This window comes from Sinocyclocheilus grahami, unplaced genomic scaffold, assembly GCF_001515645.1.
Source record: "Sinocyclocheilus grahami isolate Dianchi unplaced genomic scaffold, SAMN03320097.WGS_v1.1 scaffold473.1, whole genome shotgun sequence".
In the NCBI taxonomy this organism is placed as follows: domain Eukaryota; kingdom Metazoa; phylum Chordata; class Actinopteri; order Cypriniformes; family Cyprinidae; genus Sinocyclocheilus; species Sinocyclocheilus grahami.
This window is the reverse complement of record NW_015505652.1, coordinates 1211349-1232158: the sequence shown is the minus strand read 5'-3', so window position 1 is coordinate 1232158 and position 20810 is coordinate 1211349. Positions and strand designations below refer to the sequence as shown.

Sequence of the window (20810 nt, the reverse complement as noted above, 5' to 3'; positions counted from 1 at the left end):
ACCTACCTGCTTAGATTCATGCTCATAACATTTTTGGAGGCCTTCTTTTTAGGTGTTTTGCATTAGTTCATGTATACAGACAACCTTCCCTCGCAAACCTTTCATTAACGGCTAACATAAGCTAGCAGCTGCAGATGTTATACACTGTTCTAGACAAAGGGTACACAAGAAATGAGTGAGAAGGGGTTTTTAACTCTGGACAGCACTGTTGTTGATTGCTGGGGTTGCGAGGGTCACCCCAGGGGCGAGAGTGCCGAACTCGGCCACCTCTGGATCTGTGAAGTGCTGCCTGACGTCACCCCCTAGTGTACAGGAGCTGATTTCTTACCACTTACGTTCACACATATCTTTCAATCAAACATTGGTCACGTGGTCCGGGTTTTCCCTGACTTCGATGCACTCGATTTCCTCTCTCTCCCTCTCCCGCTCCCTCTCTCTTTCCCGCTCTTTCCGTTTGGCACGTTTCTTTTTCTTGTGCCGCTTCTTAGAGGGCGGGAAGAATGTCAAAAACACCGGTAGGATGACGAAACAGTGCAGCACTGTGCAGCCGGCCGTGAGAAGGGAGCACTTGAACAGTGTGTAGGTCAGGTTAGAAGGCACAAAGAGAAGAGGCATTATCCCAATTACAAAACACGAGGTGTTCTGCAAAATGGCAGCCCCATGCTCCTCTAAAGAGATCTTGATGCACTGAGTCCGCGTATGCTCAGTGGCCAGTACGAACGTGTAGAGGTGGGGGGCACAGTGATCCATAGCAAAGTTGAGTGTATAAATAAGGCACAGGATTGAGATACTGTCCATGTCTACATTCCAGAGCGTCATGAGACCCAAGACACCCAGTTCCACGGAGGTGACAGTCAAGATCAACCAGAAGTTCCCCAGTGGGTTAATGACCAGGAAGAAGGTGAGGATGAGAATGGTGAGCACGCTGAAACCCGATGTTAGGATGGGGGAGATGATGGAGGAACTATAGCGGTCCATGAACACGAACGTCGGGTTGAAAATGATGAACTTGATGCTGTTTATGAGGGAGAGAGGTCGAAGTCTCTCCAGCAGCTCCACGACCTCCTCCCTGGTCTTCTCGGTCGTCCTGGCCACCAAGTACATCTTGGATGCGATGATGTCGTACTCGTCTCCGTTTTTGGAGAAAATGATGTCGTCTACAAAGTGCTGATATTCTGGGCTCCTCAGAAAAGAAGTCTTGAGGATGTTGATGAAATCACTTTTGGTTGACGCACTGACATTCAAGACCCTCAGATAGTGAAAGTAATTATCAATCCATGAAATCTTATTAAAGCCCTGGCCCAGCGTCTTGAGGTGCTCCTGTACTGTGGAGTTCCAATACTCAATGGGTTCGTAGATGTAAAACCCAATCACCGGACTGTAGTTGCTAAAGTATTTCTGTTGGGTCAGGGCGAACGACACACTGGGTGAATTACTAGCTAGCAGATTAATTATGTTGGAGCCATCGCTGATTTGTAAACATCCCATGAACGAAAAGGAGGCGTAAATCAGGTAGAGGATAACCACAAAAGGTTTGACGTAGGTGTTGGTAATCCATTCTGTGTAATGCTCCCTCAGGAAGTGCTGAATGAAGTGGTTCTGGTACGGTGCGCTGTCGTGGTGCGTAGACAAGTCGTGGCCATCACTCATCATGGTCTTAAACCAAGTGGGCTGGCGGTCCAGATACTCCACTGAGGGGATCTTGCAGCAGAAGACGCTGTGATAGCGGTTTTGCTCCAGCTGCCCGGCAAACACCAGACAGGAGCCGTAGAATGAAAATACGTAGAAGTAGTTCACCAGGATTGCTACACACATGCTCTGGCAGAAGACCTTCACGGATTCGATGTTGGTGAAAGGGCTGGCACCCATGCCGAAGGTGATAATATAGAGTGAGCTAGTCATGGTGTAGCACACCATCACGTCAGCGAACGCATCTGCCACTCTCTCCTTGAAGGGCAAACTCTCTCTGGTTCTTCTCCAGCCTGCCAGAAGCTCAAACACACCCTTCGTTCCATGTCCTGAAAACAAAAAAGAAGCAATTTATAGTTTGATGCATGTGCAATTTTTATACAAAAATATAAAACATGATTAGTGTAAGACCGATATATCAGCCAGGGTGATTAATTGCCCATTTTCATATTATTAGCATTGGGTGAAAACTGTGCCCACTTGGCTGATTATAGTGTTAGTTGTGTCAGTTCCAAAATCTAACAACAGCCAAGTTTCAGTAGGCAATATTCTTTTTGTACTTTTTTTCCCAGTGAATTTTAAGCATCTGAATTAAATGAATTACAAATATACATTCCAAACTACTTGTCCTAAAATTTACAATATACAAAACAGCCCTCAATCAAGTTTGATTTTGGATATTAATTTCTATAAATAGATAAATTAAATAAATTAGAAATGTGTTAAATGAACGTTCATTTATTTTCAGCAATTATATGAATACTTAATTTGTCTAATATTACTAGTGAAAATGCTTTTTTTTGTAGATAGATAGATAGGCTCATACATCACATCTAGTGTGTGGACAATGACGCCTTTGAACATTTTAATACTTTTGACTTTCATCCATCCACTAAGTATTTCACTCAGCATCAAGGACATCTCTACGCACACTGTCGCTGTCAAGAATATGTCACAAAAACTACTCTCTTACCTCTTTCTACAAAATCATAAATTTTCATTGACCTGACAGACACGGAGAAAAAACTAATTAACCATAAAGGATTACGCCAATGTAATGAGTCAGATGGACTGGCTTTCTCTGCTTTTAGCTTTATTAAGAGGAAGATCAAGTCCATTAGCTTATGTGAATTCATCTGCAAGATGAGGAGGGCACATGGTGGGCTAGTGGTCACCCGGTGGCCAAAGATTCAGGTTGCTAATGCAAAGACTGCATGTTCAATTACATACACTCATAGAAGGGGCATCACAATCTTTCTTTCATCATCAAGCACACTTAAGATAGGCACTTAGCCCCAGGTTGCTCCAAAAGGGTTGTCCCTGCAATTATAGGAAGCTGCTCTAAATAAAACCAGCTGCTAAATGGTAATTAAAACCTAACTACTGAAGACAACGTTTGGTAGAATTAAAACTTTCAGACATCTGAGTGTGAGCATGGGTCACCACTTGCCACATTACTGTATATATATCAACAAAATCATTGTATGAGGATTTAATTTGTTGACCCTGCCATCTCATGAACAACACTATTACTGCTTGAGCAATTCTTTTGCATTCTCCTATTAAGAAGATTCATTAGATTCATAAAGTGAGTGCCATTTATTATTTGGAAAATGTGCAAAGAATTGTAAGATGCTAATGGATGATAAACAAATTTTCACTTCAGCTTTGCTAAATGGAAATTGTAATCTCTTGGCTGATGGAGGCTAATTCATTTAGTTCAGTGATTCCCAATCTGGAAAGTTTCATTTGTGTTTTGTTAATAAACTAAAACTATTTTTTTTTTAAAATTGTGTAGAAATTTTTACCCAGAAACTATTAGTAAATTACAAAGAAATTGCAAGTGACATAATACCTTTTTAAGCAATTTTGAAATAAAAAACTTTAATCATTTTTTGTAATCTTGTAACCTGTTTGTTTTATTAATAACAAAACAAATCTTGCTAGTATGATAGTATGCTTTGTATGTGTGTATGTTTTGTATAATATGCACAAAAATTAAAATAACATCTCTGTAAATTTAGTAAAAACAAAACAATAAATATCACTGAATGTCTCAGTGCACTGAATTCAGTATTAATTAAATTCAGTAACAACAAAGACTGATGATATACTTTGCATCAGAATTGACAGTAAATGCAAACACTGAACTCCACTACATTTTCTGCAAAAAATAACCATAACTTTCCATGTTATTTTTTAAATTAACCTTACACATAAAACAAGGATATTTTGCCACTGGCCTGCTATAAAGGTCCTCTGACGGTCTTCTCATTAACATTTGTAAAAATGTGTTTCACTCGTGTGATACATAATTGCTGATATGAGTTAAAATCAACACATCACTGGTTTGGTGTCAATGTAGTGATATTTCAGCCTTACTGATGAGCCATAGGTCTAAAAAGATTGGGAAACACTTATCATATCATTCTTATTATTAATTCCTGCCATTTTATTGATTTAAATATTAAAAATATAAATATCTGAACAACAAAAACACAGATAATTTAGGCATTAGCATTTCACTGTTCTGGTTTTAGACATCATCACTTTTCAGATGCTAACATATCACTTAAACATGATGCAAGAGGGATTTCCCTACTTAGGACAAATGAGAGTTACAGGAATGGTATTTCTAAATGTATTACCACACTCTTATTCAGAATGACATAGTGATTTCTTCAGTGTGGGCCGAGAATGAATCACCACAACATAAATGGAGTGCCATCAGGCTGCTGGTCAAGGGCAGAAAGAAAATGTGCTCAGTTCTAAAGGTCTCTAATGAAACAGGAAAAAAGAGACAAAACATGACTAAACTGCATATCTGCCTAGATCAAGCCTTTTTTGTCTTATGCTGCCCAACAACTCAATGGCTCAAGCTGTCTTCATCTACACCAAATCAGAAAAATCAGTTTCTTATTATGCTACATATCATTTAGAATTAACATAATCCAAATGGACATTATTATAAGGACTCATGTCTTTTTCCCTTAAAAAGTCAGAAAGTTGTTAATTACAAAGAAAAAAGATAAATCGTTTTTCAATACTGTAGTCTTTTAGTAACCTCAATATTTTTTAATTTCTGTTTTATCGGTTTAATCTTGCCAAGTATCTCCTCAAACTTGCTTAAAGGAGACAAAACATGAAAATCTGACTTTTCCAGGTTTTAAGTGTTATAATCAGGTCCCCGGTGCATCTACCAACCAAGGAAACGTGAAAAAGATTAACCCAGTAATTTTGTTTTGGTAAGCCTTTTTCTGCAAGCGTCTGAGAAAACAAGCGCGTCTGATTTCACTCCCTTGGTGACGTGGCAAAGGGATCTCATTATAATATTACCGCCCCTTAATCTGTAAGTTTCCACCCACGGCGCCATCATTTTGATTTCACAAGCGACAACGGTGTACCAGCTCTAATGCCCTCTAAATGTATAAGCTCTAACTGTTCTGTCTTTGGCTGCACAGACGAGCACAGAACATGATAATCAGAGCCAAAACAGATGTTTTTTTAGCAGATAGGAGCTGTAAAGGCATAGCTCTATTCTGGAAAAGGGGGCGGGGAACAGCAGCTCGTTTGCATTTAAAGACACAGGCCCGAAAAACAGCGTGTTTCTGCATCCACTAAAAATAGGCATTTTCAAAATGATATAATAAATTATCTGTGGGGTATTTTGAGCTGAAACTTCACAGATACATTCTGGGGACACCAGAGACTTATATTACATATTGTAAAAAGGGGCATAATGTGTCACCTTTAAGTGCCCCCTGTGGTAGCTGGGAATCACTGGGTTAGCGCTTTAACAAATATAAGAAAAATAATCTTTAATATATTCTCTGTATTATAAATGCTTTCAGTTATTAATATCCACTATTATATTATTATTTTAGTTGCTTCTCCTTTGTAAAACGATTCAATTCCATCTTAATTCTGTCATCTTGTGACAGTATGCAAAAGCTTACTCCTAAAATAGCATCTACTGTATGGCAGTGATTTTGTTTTAAACAAGCTCTGTCAAAAGGGGTCCATCCATTCAAGGCTGTAAATTACTTTGCTATGCCAGTAGAGGAGTGCATAGCAAAGTGACATCTTGAAACAAGATTGACATGATTTACCGCAGCAGCGGCGCCAAACGTTAAGGAGTGCAGCAGCAAATAGAGTGTATTCAAAACTGAAAGCACAAAGTCACGAGCTGGCACGAGAATGCTGCTTATACATTACAGAGTAAGACAGAGATTTTTAAAGCTTTTAAAATAAAGCCATTTCAACAACGTCTAGGATGATTTCACTGGACCAGCACAACAGGGCCAATGGCCCTGAACGTTGAGTAGTGAGTGACCCATTGTTGTTAAAGACATACATTTACTTCACTATCATACTTCAACATTATCATATACAGTATTATTAACATACAACAATGAGGACATACAGAGAAAACCCACTAAATAGCATTTCACCGTAAACACTGTACTTTTCACAAACCACCTGCAATCCATCTTAACAAGACACAAAATGCTAAAATGAAGTAAATGTATTTTTTTTTATCCCAAACAACCCTTTCTATGCAAAATAAGTTTAGCACAGTTTTATTCACAAAACACTCTTATTCATCGAGTGATAGAAAAAAGATCAATATACCATATAGCTGTGCATTGTACAAAGTTGGAGAAGCTTTGAAAGTCTATCTTGCCAAGTTACAAGCTAAATATATTTTAAACTATTTAAACTACAACCAAGCTACCATTTGGAAAAAAAATTGATGAAAAACTAGTTAAATGAAAAAATACAATATATATCATTTCTATAATAACTCAAGTAACACTTACAATAATGTCTCATTTGTTAACATTAGTTACATGAACTAACTATGAGCAATATATTTTAGCATTTAAAAACCTTTGTTAATGTTAATAAAATACAGTTGTTCATTGTTCATGTTAGTTCACAGTAAATTAACGGTAACAGACTTTTTTTTAATGTATTAGTAAATGTGACCCTGGACCACAAAACCAGTCATAAGGGTCCATTTTTTTAAAATTAAGATTTACACATCTGAAAGCTGAATAAATAAGCTTTCCACTGATGTATGGTTTGAAAATCTGGAATCTGAAGGTGCAAAAAAATCTAAATACTGAGAAAAAGTTAAAGTTGTCCAGATGAAGTTCTTAGCAATGCATATTACTAATCAAAAATTAAGTTGTGTACTTTACAGTAGGAAATTTACAAAATATCTTCATGGAACATGATCTTTACTTAATATGCCAATGTTTTTTTGTCTATTGCTAAAAATATACCCAAGCGACTTAAGACTGGTTTTGTGGTCCAGGGTCACAAATGTGAAAGTTAACATAGAAGTATTGCTGTAGAAGTATTGTTCATTGTTAGTTCATGTTAACAAATGTAGCTAAATAACGTTAATTAATAAAACCTTATTGTACAGTGTAAACATAACTTATATAATAATAAACAAACCTAAATTGGAACAGGTACATTTATAGTAAACACAACAAAATACCATAATTTACAAGTCTAAACCATGAACATATAGGGATTCAAATGTGTGATTAATTTGTGAATCTGTTCATTTACATGAAATGCACAAACAAACTGATTCACTAATGAATCTGACTTTCCAGTGCTACATAAGAGAGAAAAACAAAACACTGTTATAGATAAGATACTGAAAAATGTAGTTGACAAAAAACAACAACAACAACAACATAAGTGTGTTACTTAAATCAAAAATGATTTTAGTTTTTCTACTTTTAGTTTGTTACTTCACAACAATGGTAGTCGAGCAGACTTACAATATTTCAAATAGCAGATTCAGTTCCCAGGGTAGTAAACAGGATTGTGGTAAAAGCATCCTACACAACCCAACACTCAGAACTGACCTGCAAAAGGAGAAATTGCACTGCGCAAACTGTGTTTTTGTGGGTGTGTTTGTGTGTTACCGGATATGCATAATTCCTTTAGAGAATCTGGTGCTGAAACAATGCAGACCGCGTGCACAAATAAACAGTGGGTGCAATTCATTCATAGTAAATACCCTCCCCCAGAGTGCTTCTCCCATGCTAGTGAGAACACCTAGGGAACTGAACTGCAGTGTACCCTATAGGTCTCACAAGGGGTACAGTAGGAAATAAAGGGCTGTACCTCATGTCTCTGGGTGCTGGTGGACAGGAAACAACAACAACAACATAAGTGTGTTACTTAAATCAAAAATGATTTTAGTTTTTCTACTTTTAGTTTGTTACTTCACAACAATGGTTGTCGAGCAGACTTACAATATTTCAAATAGCAGATTCAGTACCCAGGGTAGTAAACAGGATTGTGGTAAAAGCATCCTACACAACCCAACACTCAGAACTGACCTGCAAAAGGAGAAATTGCACTGCGCAAACTGTGTTTTTGTGGGTGTGTTTGTGTGTTACCGGATATGCATAATTCCTTTAGAGAATCTGGTGCTGAAACAATGCAGACCGCGTGCACAAATAAACAGTGGGTGCAATTCATTCATAGTAAATACCCTCCCCCAGAGTGCTTCTCCCATGCTAGTGAGAACACCTAGGGAACTGAACTGCAGTGTACCCTATAGGTCTCACAAGGGGTACAGTAGGAAATAAAGGGCTGTACCTCATGTCTCTGGGTGCTGGTGGACAGGTACAACATTCCACATAGCTAAGGAGGGCAGTTTGTCACAGGCCTCCCGTGGACAGTTCCAGCCGGCCCGGCTGGAGGAAATCTACTCAGAGGCCGTGGCTTCAATATAAAGAGCTGTATCACCTCTCTCGCTGCAGTGCAGTGAGCCATTAAACAAAATTACTGCTTTAAAACTTCAGCACCAGAGCAGCTGCAAACACATCACTGGCAGGAAAACACCCTACAGATGGACCCTTCGTACACCTCTCATAAAGCATGTCCATTTGTGACAGAAGATGGAAAAAATATTACACGGATTACAGGAATACTAATATACGGATTTCCATACCATGTCAGTATTTCTGTGCAGCACTGACAAGACATGTACAATAGCCTGTACATCCTCTGAAGAGATATTCTTGTAGTAGTGTAGAATATTTTAGTTATTTTACTATTTATATTTATTTCCAAGTGGTATTACCACATTGTTTGGACATGCAACATGGTATTATCATCATAGTTCTTCTTTGTGGAAAATGCTACAACAAAATGGCTTGATTTATTAATCAGAGTAATTCACCAACGGATTCCCTGCGATGAATGAGTGCCATCAGAATAAGAGTTTAAAGAGCTCATAAAAACATAAATTAATGTCTTATGAAGTGGAAAAGTTGCGTGTTTGAAAGAAACAAATCAGATGTTTGGACTCTCATTCTGACGGCACCCATTCACTGCAGAAGATCCATTGGTGAGCAAATGATGTAATGCTAAATCTCTCCAAGTCTGTTCTGATGAAGAAACAAACTCATCTACATCTTGGATGGCCTTATAGGGGGTGAGTACATTTATTACTCAATTATTCCTTTAATGTGCTTTTTATGCATTCATATCATATCTTGCACAAATGCATTTCTCAAATAAATATATCTTGCTTTTGCAGTGCAAAAAATTTGCTTTCATTTTATTGAATGACATTATCAGAATAAAGGCAGCACTGTTCATTCAAAAATAAAAATTAAACATGCTGAGAACGCTGCATTACAAAAATGCCCAAAATTAGCATCTCCTTTGACAGTGAACATGTCCTTATCTTAACATGGCACACATCACAGCTCACTGTTAATCCCGCTGCTAAGGATTAGGTGTGCGACGTGCACAAAACTCAACACAACACAACGGTGTCTAAGTAGAAAGCTGGGCACTTTGCAGAGCCAGTCAAACGATTGCAGTCAGAAGATGGAGAGGATGTGTGACACTTCTGTTGTAATGAGAATCATTGTATTGAAAGGCTGCTGCTTCTTGTGGCACCCCACACATCTGTTCCATCTGCAACGGCTAATGAAAAAGCATGTGCAAATGCACCGCATGTAAATCAGCAGAGGGCTTGAGTTACGCACACATAATTTCATTGGAGTGGACCTCATCAATCCTGCTGTTGACTCTACGAACCATCATTTAGTTGTGTTTGGCAATGAACAAGTTTCCATTTTTAACCTTGGAATTTCAAGATTGTCATTTCAATAGAAACAGTACAATACACTACCATTCAAAAGTTTGGGGTAGGTAGTAGTTTTTAATGTTTTTGAAAGCAAGCATTTATTTTATTAAAATACAGCAAAGCAGTAACATAGTGAAATATTATTACGAAATATAATATGATTAATATATGTATTCTTTTCATCATATATTAAATCAGACATATAAATAAGAAAGAAGAAACTGCCCTAAGATCTTTTATGCTAAACATAAAGAACCAATCTAAAAATAGCCAAGAGAAAGTACAGTACAAAGTATTCATATATGAAAAAGGATGTCCAATAAAAAAAGATTAATAAAAAAGTTAGGGCTTTATATCCATCTCTAAAACTTTTAGATCTTTCTTATGTCCTACTTTTCTGCTGAGACGCCGAATGAGCTGAACAAAACGCCCTGCATTTATTGTGCCAAGGGCCACACTAGTTCAACTATTGAAATTTCTTGACCTCAAACCCACAATTGAATTGTTCATTATCAGTTTCGTACAAAGTAATGAGGCTACTTTGATATCAAAAAGACAATGAACTACAACATACAGTAGAAGCTAGTACAGTTTTAAACAATAAATCAGCCTTAAAAAGAAAGCAGCAATCAAGGAAGTGGTTGAATAGCTCATGATCGCCCTTTTCCATCACTCACTTTCTCACATAAACTCATGGGAGAATCTACCTTACAATCTATGACAGCATTTCATGTCATTGTAAAACATGCCACTGTCAGCATGTGTCAGTGTGTTCAAGGCCTTCACTGGAAGATCTATTTCTCCTAACAATTGTACTCCCACACTAAAAACAGCACTTTTCCTTTTAGTGGTCTAGAAACGTAAAGATGACAGTAAAAATATTGTCAAGTTGAAACAGCTTCAATCCAAAACACTCTTGTATTTTTAATGCCAATTATTCCACTTGAAGCAAACCACTAAACGAAAAAGAACCCATTCCCGTAATTTCCAATCTTGCATAATTTTCAATCAGAAAAAAAACCTGTGAAACATAAATCATACAACTGAAGGATAAAAGGACTGGAATATTAATGACAAATGAATAGCTGGACGTCTGTTATTATTTCTATTTCACACATCGATTCAGTAGTCGCACATCATGCCTGACCAAGCTATGCGAATGCATTTTTTCTCTTGGCTTGCGATGTCCAACAAACCTTTCTCATTCTGATTCTTCCTCCTGACAATGGCAAATTATCCAGCCACAGGCTTAATGGCATGTAATATGTGACGCTTGAAGACATTTGTGATAAGTAGTTCATTGGCAAGACCCCTAATCTCTTCCCCAGGACTTGTTCTTGCCTTCTAGCACAGAGGGAAATCAATGGCATTCAACATGGCAAGTTTTCAATCTACTAACACCCCATCATCTATACCTGTGAAACATAAATCATACAACTGAAGGATAAAAGGACTGGAATATTAATGACAAATGAATAGCTGGACGTCTGTTATTATTTCTATTTCACACATCGATTCAGTAGTCGCACATCATGCCTGACCAAGCTATGCGAATGCATTTTTTTCTCTTGGCTTGCGATGTCCAACAAACCTTTCTCATTCTGATTCTTCCTCCTGACAATGGCAAATTATCCAGCCACAGGCTTAATGGCATGTAATATGTGACGCTTGAAGACATTTGTGATAAGTAGTTCATTGGCAAGACCCCTAATCTCTTCCCCAGGACTTGCTCTTGCCTTCTAGCACAGAGGGAAATCAATGGCATTCAACATGGCAAGTTTTCAATCTACTAACACCCCATCATCTATATTTTCCTGCGGGAGACAGCAAAGGTCTGCTGTAAATGCTGGCGGTTGCACGTGTTTGTTTCTAGAATGGTGACTGAGATGGGATTGGGCTTCCCAGGCACTGTCAATGTGTATTAGCCATGACCAGGCACAATCATGCTTGTGTGGAGAGAATTGCAAGGAGACGGTCCAGATCCCAGGGCACATGCTGTTCCACAGTCTGTGGCCCTAAATGAGCTTGATCAATAAGACTGACGTGCTGGAGAGTGACTACGCCACTGCACACACACACACACACACAAACACACACACACACTTAGATTGTGGCTCACGACAGACATACAGATGTCGAAACCCAGACATTAACTTAAAGGGGTCATGAACTGCTTCTGTTTTTACTTTGTACTGTTCTCTGAGGTCCACAAATATCAAAGTTCACATACATCTTAATCTGCTCTTTGATAAGTTCTTTTATTTATGTTTGTCAGTGTTATCTATTTATCTTTCATCTCTTTTCTCGTATAATGATCTAATTTCTTATGCTTATCATTTCTCTGTCATAATAGTCATAGTCAAATTTCATAAATTAATGTGCTAATATGACTGCAGGAAAACAAAATAAAGGTGCAGCAATGTTTTCTTTGTGACTTTGAGAGCTTTAGCATGCCGCATTTTGTAGATAAGCTCTGATATTAAATTTAAGCCAATATATAGTTACAGCAAAGACAGGTCTTTGTCCAGTTCATTTTAAAATGACGTGACAACATGAAAAATAAATTAGCATTTGCAGAAGTGGTAAAGTCAGCCTTTATCCTGACCTGGGCCACGTTTCCGAAAAGCATCATAAACCACAAAAAAATTTGGTGTGGGATGTACTTTGAAACAATTTTCACTCAGAAATTGCTAGTATGTTTCACAAAATATTATAAAGAAACAGCAAGTAACACACTAGTAAATTAAATGTGAAATTTTGATGTAGAAAGACAGAAATGGTGTTAACTTTTAAAACTCAGATAATCTTGTTTTATTTACAGCTTTAAATAATTTTTATAGTCAGTGTAGATCACAGAAACCATTTGCACCAATGGTCTGCACAATCTACTTAGCTTAACATAATTTGTTTGTTATTTTAATATAAATTGTTGGATAAACAGCTTTTTTATAAAACACTGTTGTTTTGGCATTGTGCCACTGCTCTGTTTCTGGCTTCACCTTTCCTTTCTTTTATGAATTTTCATTTCTTTGCTGTCAACATGACTCGCTCACCATGTGAACTTCTTGCATCTGCTCAGCTTCAGAATATTCAGCAGAGCAAACTCCGACTATTTTTGGAGAGGGTGAAAGAGATCACAAATTGAAATACTAAAACTACTTTCATGACACAGAGCACAGTTTGTGATTTTTTTCCCCACATAAAACCGATTTAATTAATTATTATTTACTTCTACAAACCCTTTCTGGTATTTTAAGAGCTGCTTGAAGATTCTTTAAAAATGATCCTTATGTGGTGCATGAAAAATAACAGCAGCTGAGTAAATATTGACAGAAATCTCAATTTTGATTCACACCCCTTTCAATTATAAATCAATACATTTGACATTATGAGAATTAACTTTATAATTTCTATAATTCTCATGATCAAGGCTCATCATACGTCAACAGCAAACAGATTTACTGTATGTGCACTCAGATCAGGAGGGGAGTGAGTAGTCTGACATTGATTTCCTATCCTGTCATTTGTCCCAGCAGAACAAAGCATTTGCCGCTCCGCCACTAAGACGTGTGGCAGGAAGCAAGTCTATAAATAGGCCCCTTGTTGTATGCGTCTAAACAAAAATAACCTCCAAACTTAAATTGAGGGTATAGCACGCACTCCATCCATTGTCTCAGAAAACAGTGTCGCACATTGTTTTCTGCAGAGCATCCATCTTCTGCCAAGTCCTTTTAAAGGGACAGTTCGCCCTAATATGAATATCCTATCATTATTTACTCACCCTCATGTCATTTCAACCCCTTTTTTGTCCCATTAAAGACAAAGATTTATTATGTAGCTTGACCACATGTTTAAAAAAGGACTAAAGAAAAAACATAAAAATGATAAAAAGTAATCCAAACATATGCACTATAAACATTATATAGGAAAACCCCAATTTCAAATGTGTCTATTCTATCAAAAGACCTTTCAGAATCATCCACAAACTTGAATCCAATGTCACTTCGCCAACTTGACAGAGCCACCCCATGTCCCCGGGGTCCCCGCAGCACATTGTGATGTGCCGTGTAGAGTGTCACCATTCATCTTCGCTGGCGGGACAAAATCTATTTCTCCAGATTGTCCTTCCTGAGAAGCTCAAATGCAAAGCACAGTAAATCACAGGTCCACTGGTATTGTGCAAAGAGCTCAAAATCCAGTGGTCAGGGAGCAATTAATCTTTCACGCTGGGCTAGCCTTGCAATAAGACTGAGCATCTGAGGGGTCCAGATCATTAGGGACGTCGTAAATGGCTGGCTGAAGCTTAAGAGGTGAGTATACAATACAACACCAAGCATTATTACCTTTGATCCACAAGCTCCACAAGGACATTCATGATCATAAAACCCTACAGTACAGTCAGTCTTTTCACTGACAATGTTGCTGTCTTCTTAAATTGGGAAGCCGCATGTAACTGATGGTTGATTATTCTATTGTGTTGCTACAATAACCAAACCCATTGCAGCAACTGACTGAGAGTAAGAATGCTGTAAGCGGTTATTCTCCGCAGGTTGTAATTGTGCTTTTGCACCCTGTACACCCTTGTTTTGAGCAAATCATGATTCTACCTCCACAGGAGCAAACAAATCGACACGCTTTAAATCCGAAGCTAATTAGTTCCACTCAGTTGAGGGTTGTGACAGTCATCACCTAAGGGCATCTAATGCAAGCTAGACAGGTGTAAAATCTAAGGGTGTTTTTAACACCTGCAAGATGTGTTGAGCTCGGAGTTCGTTAAATTTCCAAGTTTGTTTTAGCTTGCTAGATTGTGTTCCCAGGGGTCCACAAAAATAACACGTCAGAAAGAACACAGCACTGTCAGAAATTAATGACTCTACCTTATTCTCCCAAAATGCACAATAGAAAGAAAAGGAGCTAATTATCACTAAAAGGATCAATATTCTGCAGACTAAAATATTCACATTGCACATTGGTGCAATGGCATGTTTACTATCTAATATAATTTTTGGATTTACTACATTAATAATTCTAAATTAAGTTTCAGTCAAGCACTATTATGGGGGAGAACAAATCTGACAATTGTCATCAAGTGGGTCCAACACAGCAAAACATCATCAAAAAGCAAATACTGAAATTCATTTATCTATATTACTCTACATCTGTCCATTTATTTTTTTCTATAAACCACGTCAGGTTATATCAGCCAGAAGGTGGCGACAAATAACATTTGTTAGTTGATGAACATTTTACTGAACCGATTTGTTCAACACACTGATTCATTCAGGTACTAAACACCACTACATGGTGTTGCTGGGAGATGATTGAATTTGTTGAAACTATTTCCATTGGCAGAGTAAATATAGGGGCAATACAGGGTTTAAAATGTAAGTTATGCAAAATTAAATACTTGTTTAAGCTGTTTACTGTATAAAAGCACTATCACATGTGCCATTGTCCTGTTGATCTGAATATCACCACTTACTGTACAAACACATATCATATAGCCAGGCAGCAACCATGTGCAACCTTTTAGTGCAGTATGTTTACAGTAAGACATTTATTGTAGTCTGGTTTTACCTCGCTTAGCTTCGTTCATGGTTTTCTCAAATTAGCGCATTTAACCTGTCCTTGCTGACACCTGCCTGATGTGGCTAGGTTTTACCAAGTGACATGAATTGTAAACACTACAGAATTTGATTGGATGCACGCCCTGTGATGTCAACAACAAACGATATATAGAAAGTGTCAAGATTCGATTATATATTCCGTTACATATTATTATTTACATTTAGCTTTTTTATTCTTTGTTTTCTTGCTGTTGATGACCTTTGCTGTCAGAGCAGACCTGCAACCCACCAGAAGGGAACCACTGCGCTAGCTCAGTGTGTCCTGCCCCACCATTATTTGGTTCTATGTAAAAAGGTCAACAATTTACTGAGAAATTCAACGGTTTATCATGAGTGGTACCTTAACTATACCATCAATCAGATCCACAGATCATGTTAAAGCTACATCAGTTTATATTAATCTTAACTTGACATTGTTCACCATAATTATAGAATTTTTAGGCAAACATTCACAGATTTTTCACTGTACCACAAAAATGTTGGCCTCAAATTATCTTTCATTTCTATTCATAATATCACAGATTCTCCCTACATGATGAAGCCCACTGTTGCACAAGCATTGACCCCGATGACTGCCATGGAAAATAATTACACCCTCCCTCCTGAGGAGTCACACAGCAATTATAATAATCCTACATACAATCACTGCAGTCTCCGTGAACAAAGCCGCACTTACCCATGGCAAAAAAGGGGATCCCAAGCAGCGTAGAGTTAAATTTCCCATCAGAGATGAAAAAAATCCCAGCTGCCGTCACATTGGCGATGCAGATGGTAAGGACGCCCAACAGGCCCAGGAAGGGTTTCCCGCGCAAGCAGTCCCGCATAGAGCTGGAGATGGTGGCTGCCAGGAGCACCAGCACCAAGCTGACCAGTACCTCGCTCTTGGCCAGCACGCCTGTCTTGTGGAAGTCCCGCCATAAGCTGAAGGATGTAAGTGAATGGATGTGTAGTTCCTGGCTGTCTGTAGCCAGCTGGTGCACCAGCTTACAGAATTCACTCTCCCACTTCTCAGAAATGATGTCCTGCACCACTGGCCCAAGGTTGCGGAGGTAGTAGGTGATTTGGATGGCGCGAGCAAACTTGACCTGTTGATCCCGGCTGTTTGCAGGCAAGGCCACACCACCCAGCTGATGGCCAATAAAGGACACTCGACCATCCTAGAGGCAAAACAAGCCAGTTACTTAATTTATTTCCTTCATTATAGGAATGTTATGAGTGAAATTGAATTTGAATGCAATCTAACAAATGTACTTCGCAATCCAAAAATATGTTAAATAATTGGTACGCTTGGAACATCTGAGGAATACTAAAGTTGTTTAACAAATGAATTGAGATCTGTAATATGGCCTGCTGGAAGGAATGGCAGTAGTGGTCATTTGCCGATCATAAAAACTATTTAACGCTTATTCCTCTTATTAACTTATTCCATATATCTTATAATAAAATATATCTTATAAAATCAAAATCTCTGAATAAAAAAATCAATATACTGCACATTTTTACACTATACATTTGTGAATTATATAGTTTAGAGTTTTATTAGTGGATTAGTAGTAGCACACTTAAGTCATTTACAGCAGCAGTCTTGCTGAATTCAAAAATAAAAAACAAACATTGAGTGATAGGTTGGTTACAGAGCCCCGCACATGACATGCAGGCACAAAGATTATTTAAGAATTCACTTCCTAATTTTATTTATTTATTCCTTCATTTTATTAAATGGGAATTTAATTAATTGTACTAATTTATTCGCTTGTTTTGATTTTATTAAAATGAGGGAACGAATTAGAACAACATGGCCATGATTTGCTAAAATTAGAGAATTAATTATTAAAACATGGCCATGATAAATATATATTTCCTGCATGCCATGTGCAAGGCTCCATAGTTGTTAAAGTTAAGGATGGACAATAAAAACAAACGTAAAAGTGGGTCCTTAAAGAGGAACAAAAGAAGTCAGTCACAAGGTTGAATTTAAACTAAAACAAGTGAGTAGTGCATTCGTTTTACGTTTTCATGCTACTTATTTGTTTGCATGAAGTAGTTTAGTACTGACATTTCGATGTTTGGCTGTGCCTTGGTTATTTTAGACTTATGTTAGTTCTGATGTGGGGTGAGTTTACCAAAACTATGGTTGTTAGTTCCATTAAATTCTATTGGCAACGACGGAACTTGCGACCATAATTGCTTTTGGGAAACACACCCCTGGTTGTGAAAAGATATTGTGTCAAGGTTGTGTTTCATGAAACATTCATTGGTTTATTTATTAGGTAACTTCCTCGACAATTTATTACTATTACTAGTACTGCTCTTGATCTGGATGTCCTGTTACTTTACAGACATCATGTTTTTATCAAGCTAATCAGATGATAATGACATACAAATGTCCTTTGCAAAACAATGTGTTTGGTATGGCATTTTGCTGATAACCTCTTTGTTGCACTTCTTGTTTGGTGCCCATTAAAAAATGTTTGCATATGAGCCAAGGGCTGACTTGCTTGCACACTATATTCATGTGACTTGCAGAATCAGCAAACCAGTTAATGAGCAGCTTTGTTGGTGTGGATTTGTTCTGGTATTTGAATGGATTTAACACATTTCAACAATGTATTAAAATGGTCTTCCATAACCAAAAAAAAAAAGTTTCTCAAGGCAGCAGTGTGTGCTTAGTGTCTTTTAGCTAAATGTCAGACAAGAAAAACAGGCAAGAAGAAACACAAGCTAATATCAAACCACGGCATGAAGCTGGATAAATATGTTAAGACAATCTCCACAGTTGAACAACATTTTTTGCACCAAAACAATGCTGAATTAATAAAATCCAGAGCAGACTGAGTGTTATCGTTTTTTTCTCAATAGTCTCAATATTTCAGCATCCAGTAATGAGCTGGACAGTGCATCACCCTATGCTGAGAAACGATGTAGCCTTGGATGCAGCAATACAGCCTCAAGATGTTCTGAAAAAGACTGGCACAATATGAATGAGCTCTTGTAGAGGCCACAGTAAACGCCTCATTCACACAGATCCTGCTCCTACTCCTACTGACGTAGGCTTGGGAAAACAACAAGATATCTGGCTTGCTGTACTGTTGTGTAATATTTAGTCTTTCGTCTGTGAATACTGCAGCATTTTGATAAAGACTGTGTTAGTCTTACAGGTCTCATACTAGATGCATATTCAGTCGCAGTTTAGGACACTTGAAATTGAATAATGTGCAATACACTGTAGGAAATGATTCTATGCTACTGTAGATCATGAGTATAAACTATATTTAACAGAATTATGTTCATTTATGCTAAAAATGTTTGGGGGGAAATGAACTAATATGTATTCTGTTAGAATATTTCAATAATTTTCAAGAACCACTAATTTAGATTATTGATGAATCTAAGTAGTTTAAGTAGTTTTACAAGCATTTCCTATATAAGCACACCTTTTAATTACAATTCCAACAATGGTCTTTCCAGCATGCACTGGGGCCTGAAAAATTAACATGGTTTCACTGTTATTATTTTGACTGTCATATTTACTGAGATAATACATGATTCTGTGCTACTGTAGATTGTAAAACGCAATATATAAACAATGGTATATTCAACAGAATTATGTTCATGTTCTTATGATCAAAATTTGGGTGAACATCATTTTAAATGTTTGAGGAAAATTGTACTAAAACTTTTTTGTTTGTATATTTTCAAAAGTTGTTTAAGCAGTTTTATGCTCAAGTATTTCTTATATAGGGACAGCTTTTGCTCTTAATTCTAGCAATGATCTTCCCAGCATGCACTGGGGCCTGAAAAATTTATATGGCATATTTAGTAACTTGTTGTCTTGTGATGGCAGGATGTGTTTATTACTGATTAGTTAGTTGATTGTTACCTGTATATGTGTGTTTCAACAAAAATTGCATAAAACTATTTTAAATGAATACAACTTAAGAATTCTTCATAGAGGCAATACAGAAAAATGCTAGTGGTTCTTCTAATTCCAATTAACTCAATGTTTTCAATGATCTGTTTGCATTTGAATGGTTTAACACAGCTCATCTAATTGATTGTTGCTTGTAATATGTTGTCTTAATTTTATTGATTAAATATAATGCAAAAGGTATAAATGGTAAAAGTCTAGATTCTGTGAGTGTCTTCTAGTGTACATTGCATCACCAGGCTCCTCAGAGTGCAGTACTAGAGAACTATGCAGGCTGCACACACTAGAATTACAGCAGCACGGAGTCTATTCGTAATTCTGAGCGTTTCGTAAGGTTTTATGAGGCACAGTCGCAATATGCCGAGCTGGTTTTTGCCGTTTCATTGTTGCAATGTCGCTCCATCGCACACAAAGGCTGCGTCTCAAAAACCGCTGTGCTCCAGACAATTTATGTCTCTTACCTTTAATGTTGTATTCGGATAGCTCACGGGGACCTTGGCAAAAGTGCTGTTAGACAGAACAGCTAAGCGAATGTCTTCGAATATGGTGATGATATCATCCAAGAGGCATCTCTTGTCCCGGTGGCTCAAGACACAGAGATGCGCGAAAGTGTAATTGAAGCCTTTATAATTGACACGCATATCCAGGACCCTCTTGTGCACCTGGAGCACCTGCTCGGCCAGTTCCAGGATATTTCCCCCGGATTTGGCCAGCAGGATGAGTCTGCCATATCTGCCGGGGGTGTGCAGGTCCGAGTACAGCTTGTGCTTGGACTGGTCGATGGGGAAGAGGCTGTTGGCGAGACTCCGCTCGATCTTCGCGAGGCTGTGCGTCGGGGCGACCAGGATCTCCAGGTCCGTTTCGGGCTTAAACCGGCTCAGCACCGTGCATCCGAAAATGATAGTCAGGACTGCGGGGACGGTGAGGAAGAACACTGGATGCCTGCTCACGAACAAACCCAGCCAGTAGAAGGAAGATTTCAGCCCTCTGTGTATCACTTGCCGCAGCATCCTCCTCCAGATCCAGCTTGCAGCAGATGATGCCCTGGTTCTTCCTATGAAGCACATGTGACATGTGGCTCCAGTTCAGTCAATCCGTATGAGAATACTCGAGTGTACACCTGTGAAGCACTGCAGCGATTTGCAAAAGACAGTCAGATATTGATCACTATAGAGGCTTTTTGGTTCCATCCCTCCCCCTGATGTGTGACTGTTTCTCTCGCTTCTTCTGCTGCTGCAACAGCAGCCAGCCCCAGTCTGATGTGCATGTGTGCTTAATTCGGACTATTCGATCGGAGGCACCTGATTTATGGGCTTGATTGTAACCATGTGCTGCCGTGTGTGTGCATGGAAGGAGGCACGACGGGGAAATGCTGGATGGCTGGGAGGGTGGGGGCTCATTTTTAAGAACACGCGCGATTCAAAGCCCAGTG

General features: G+C 38.2%; 1 protein-coding gene across 1 annotated transcript; it reads right to left on the bottom strand.

The window, feature by feature from the left end:
• Positions 1 to 323: 323 nt before the first annotated feature.
• On the bottom strand, positions 324 to 20530 carry LOC107553442 (patched domain-containing protein 1-like). Its single transcript, XM_016235631.1, has 3 exons — positions 19840 to 20530; positions 16127 to 16607; positions 324 to 2018 (listed from the first exon to the last, which is right to left on the bottom strand). Exons 1-3 carry the CDS (start codon positions 20443 to 20445, stop codon positions 355 to 357), a joined length of 2751 nt encoding a protein of 916 aa, XP_016091117.1. The 5' UTR covers positions 20446 to 20530; the 3' UTR covers positions 324 to 354.
• Positions 20531 to 20810: the final 280 nt, after the last annotated feature.

Coding starts and splice junctions, on each gene's coding strand:
- LOC107553442 (XM_016235631.1), bottom strand. CDS start 20,445: ATGTGCTTCATAGGAAGAACCAGGGCATCATCTGCTGCAAGCTGGATC. Junction 16,608..19,839: donor ATCCGAATACAACATTAAAG/GTAAGAGACATA, acceptor TTTTGCCTCTAG/GATGGTCGAGTGTCCTTTAT. Junction 2,019..16,126: donor GATCCCCTTTTTTGCCATGG/GTAAGTGCGGCT, acceptor TTTTGTTTTCAG/GACATGGAACGAAGGGTGTG.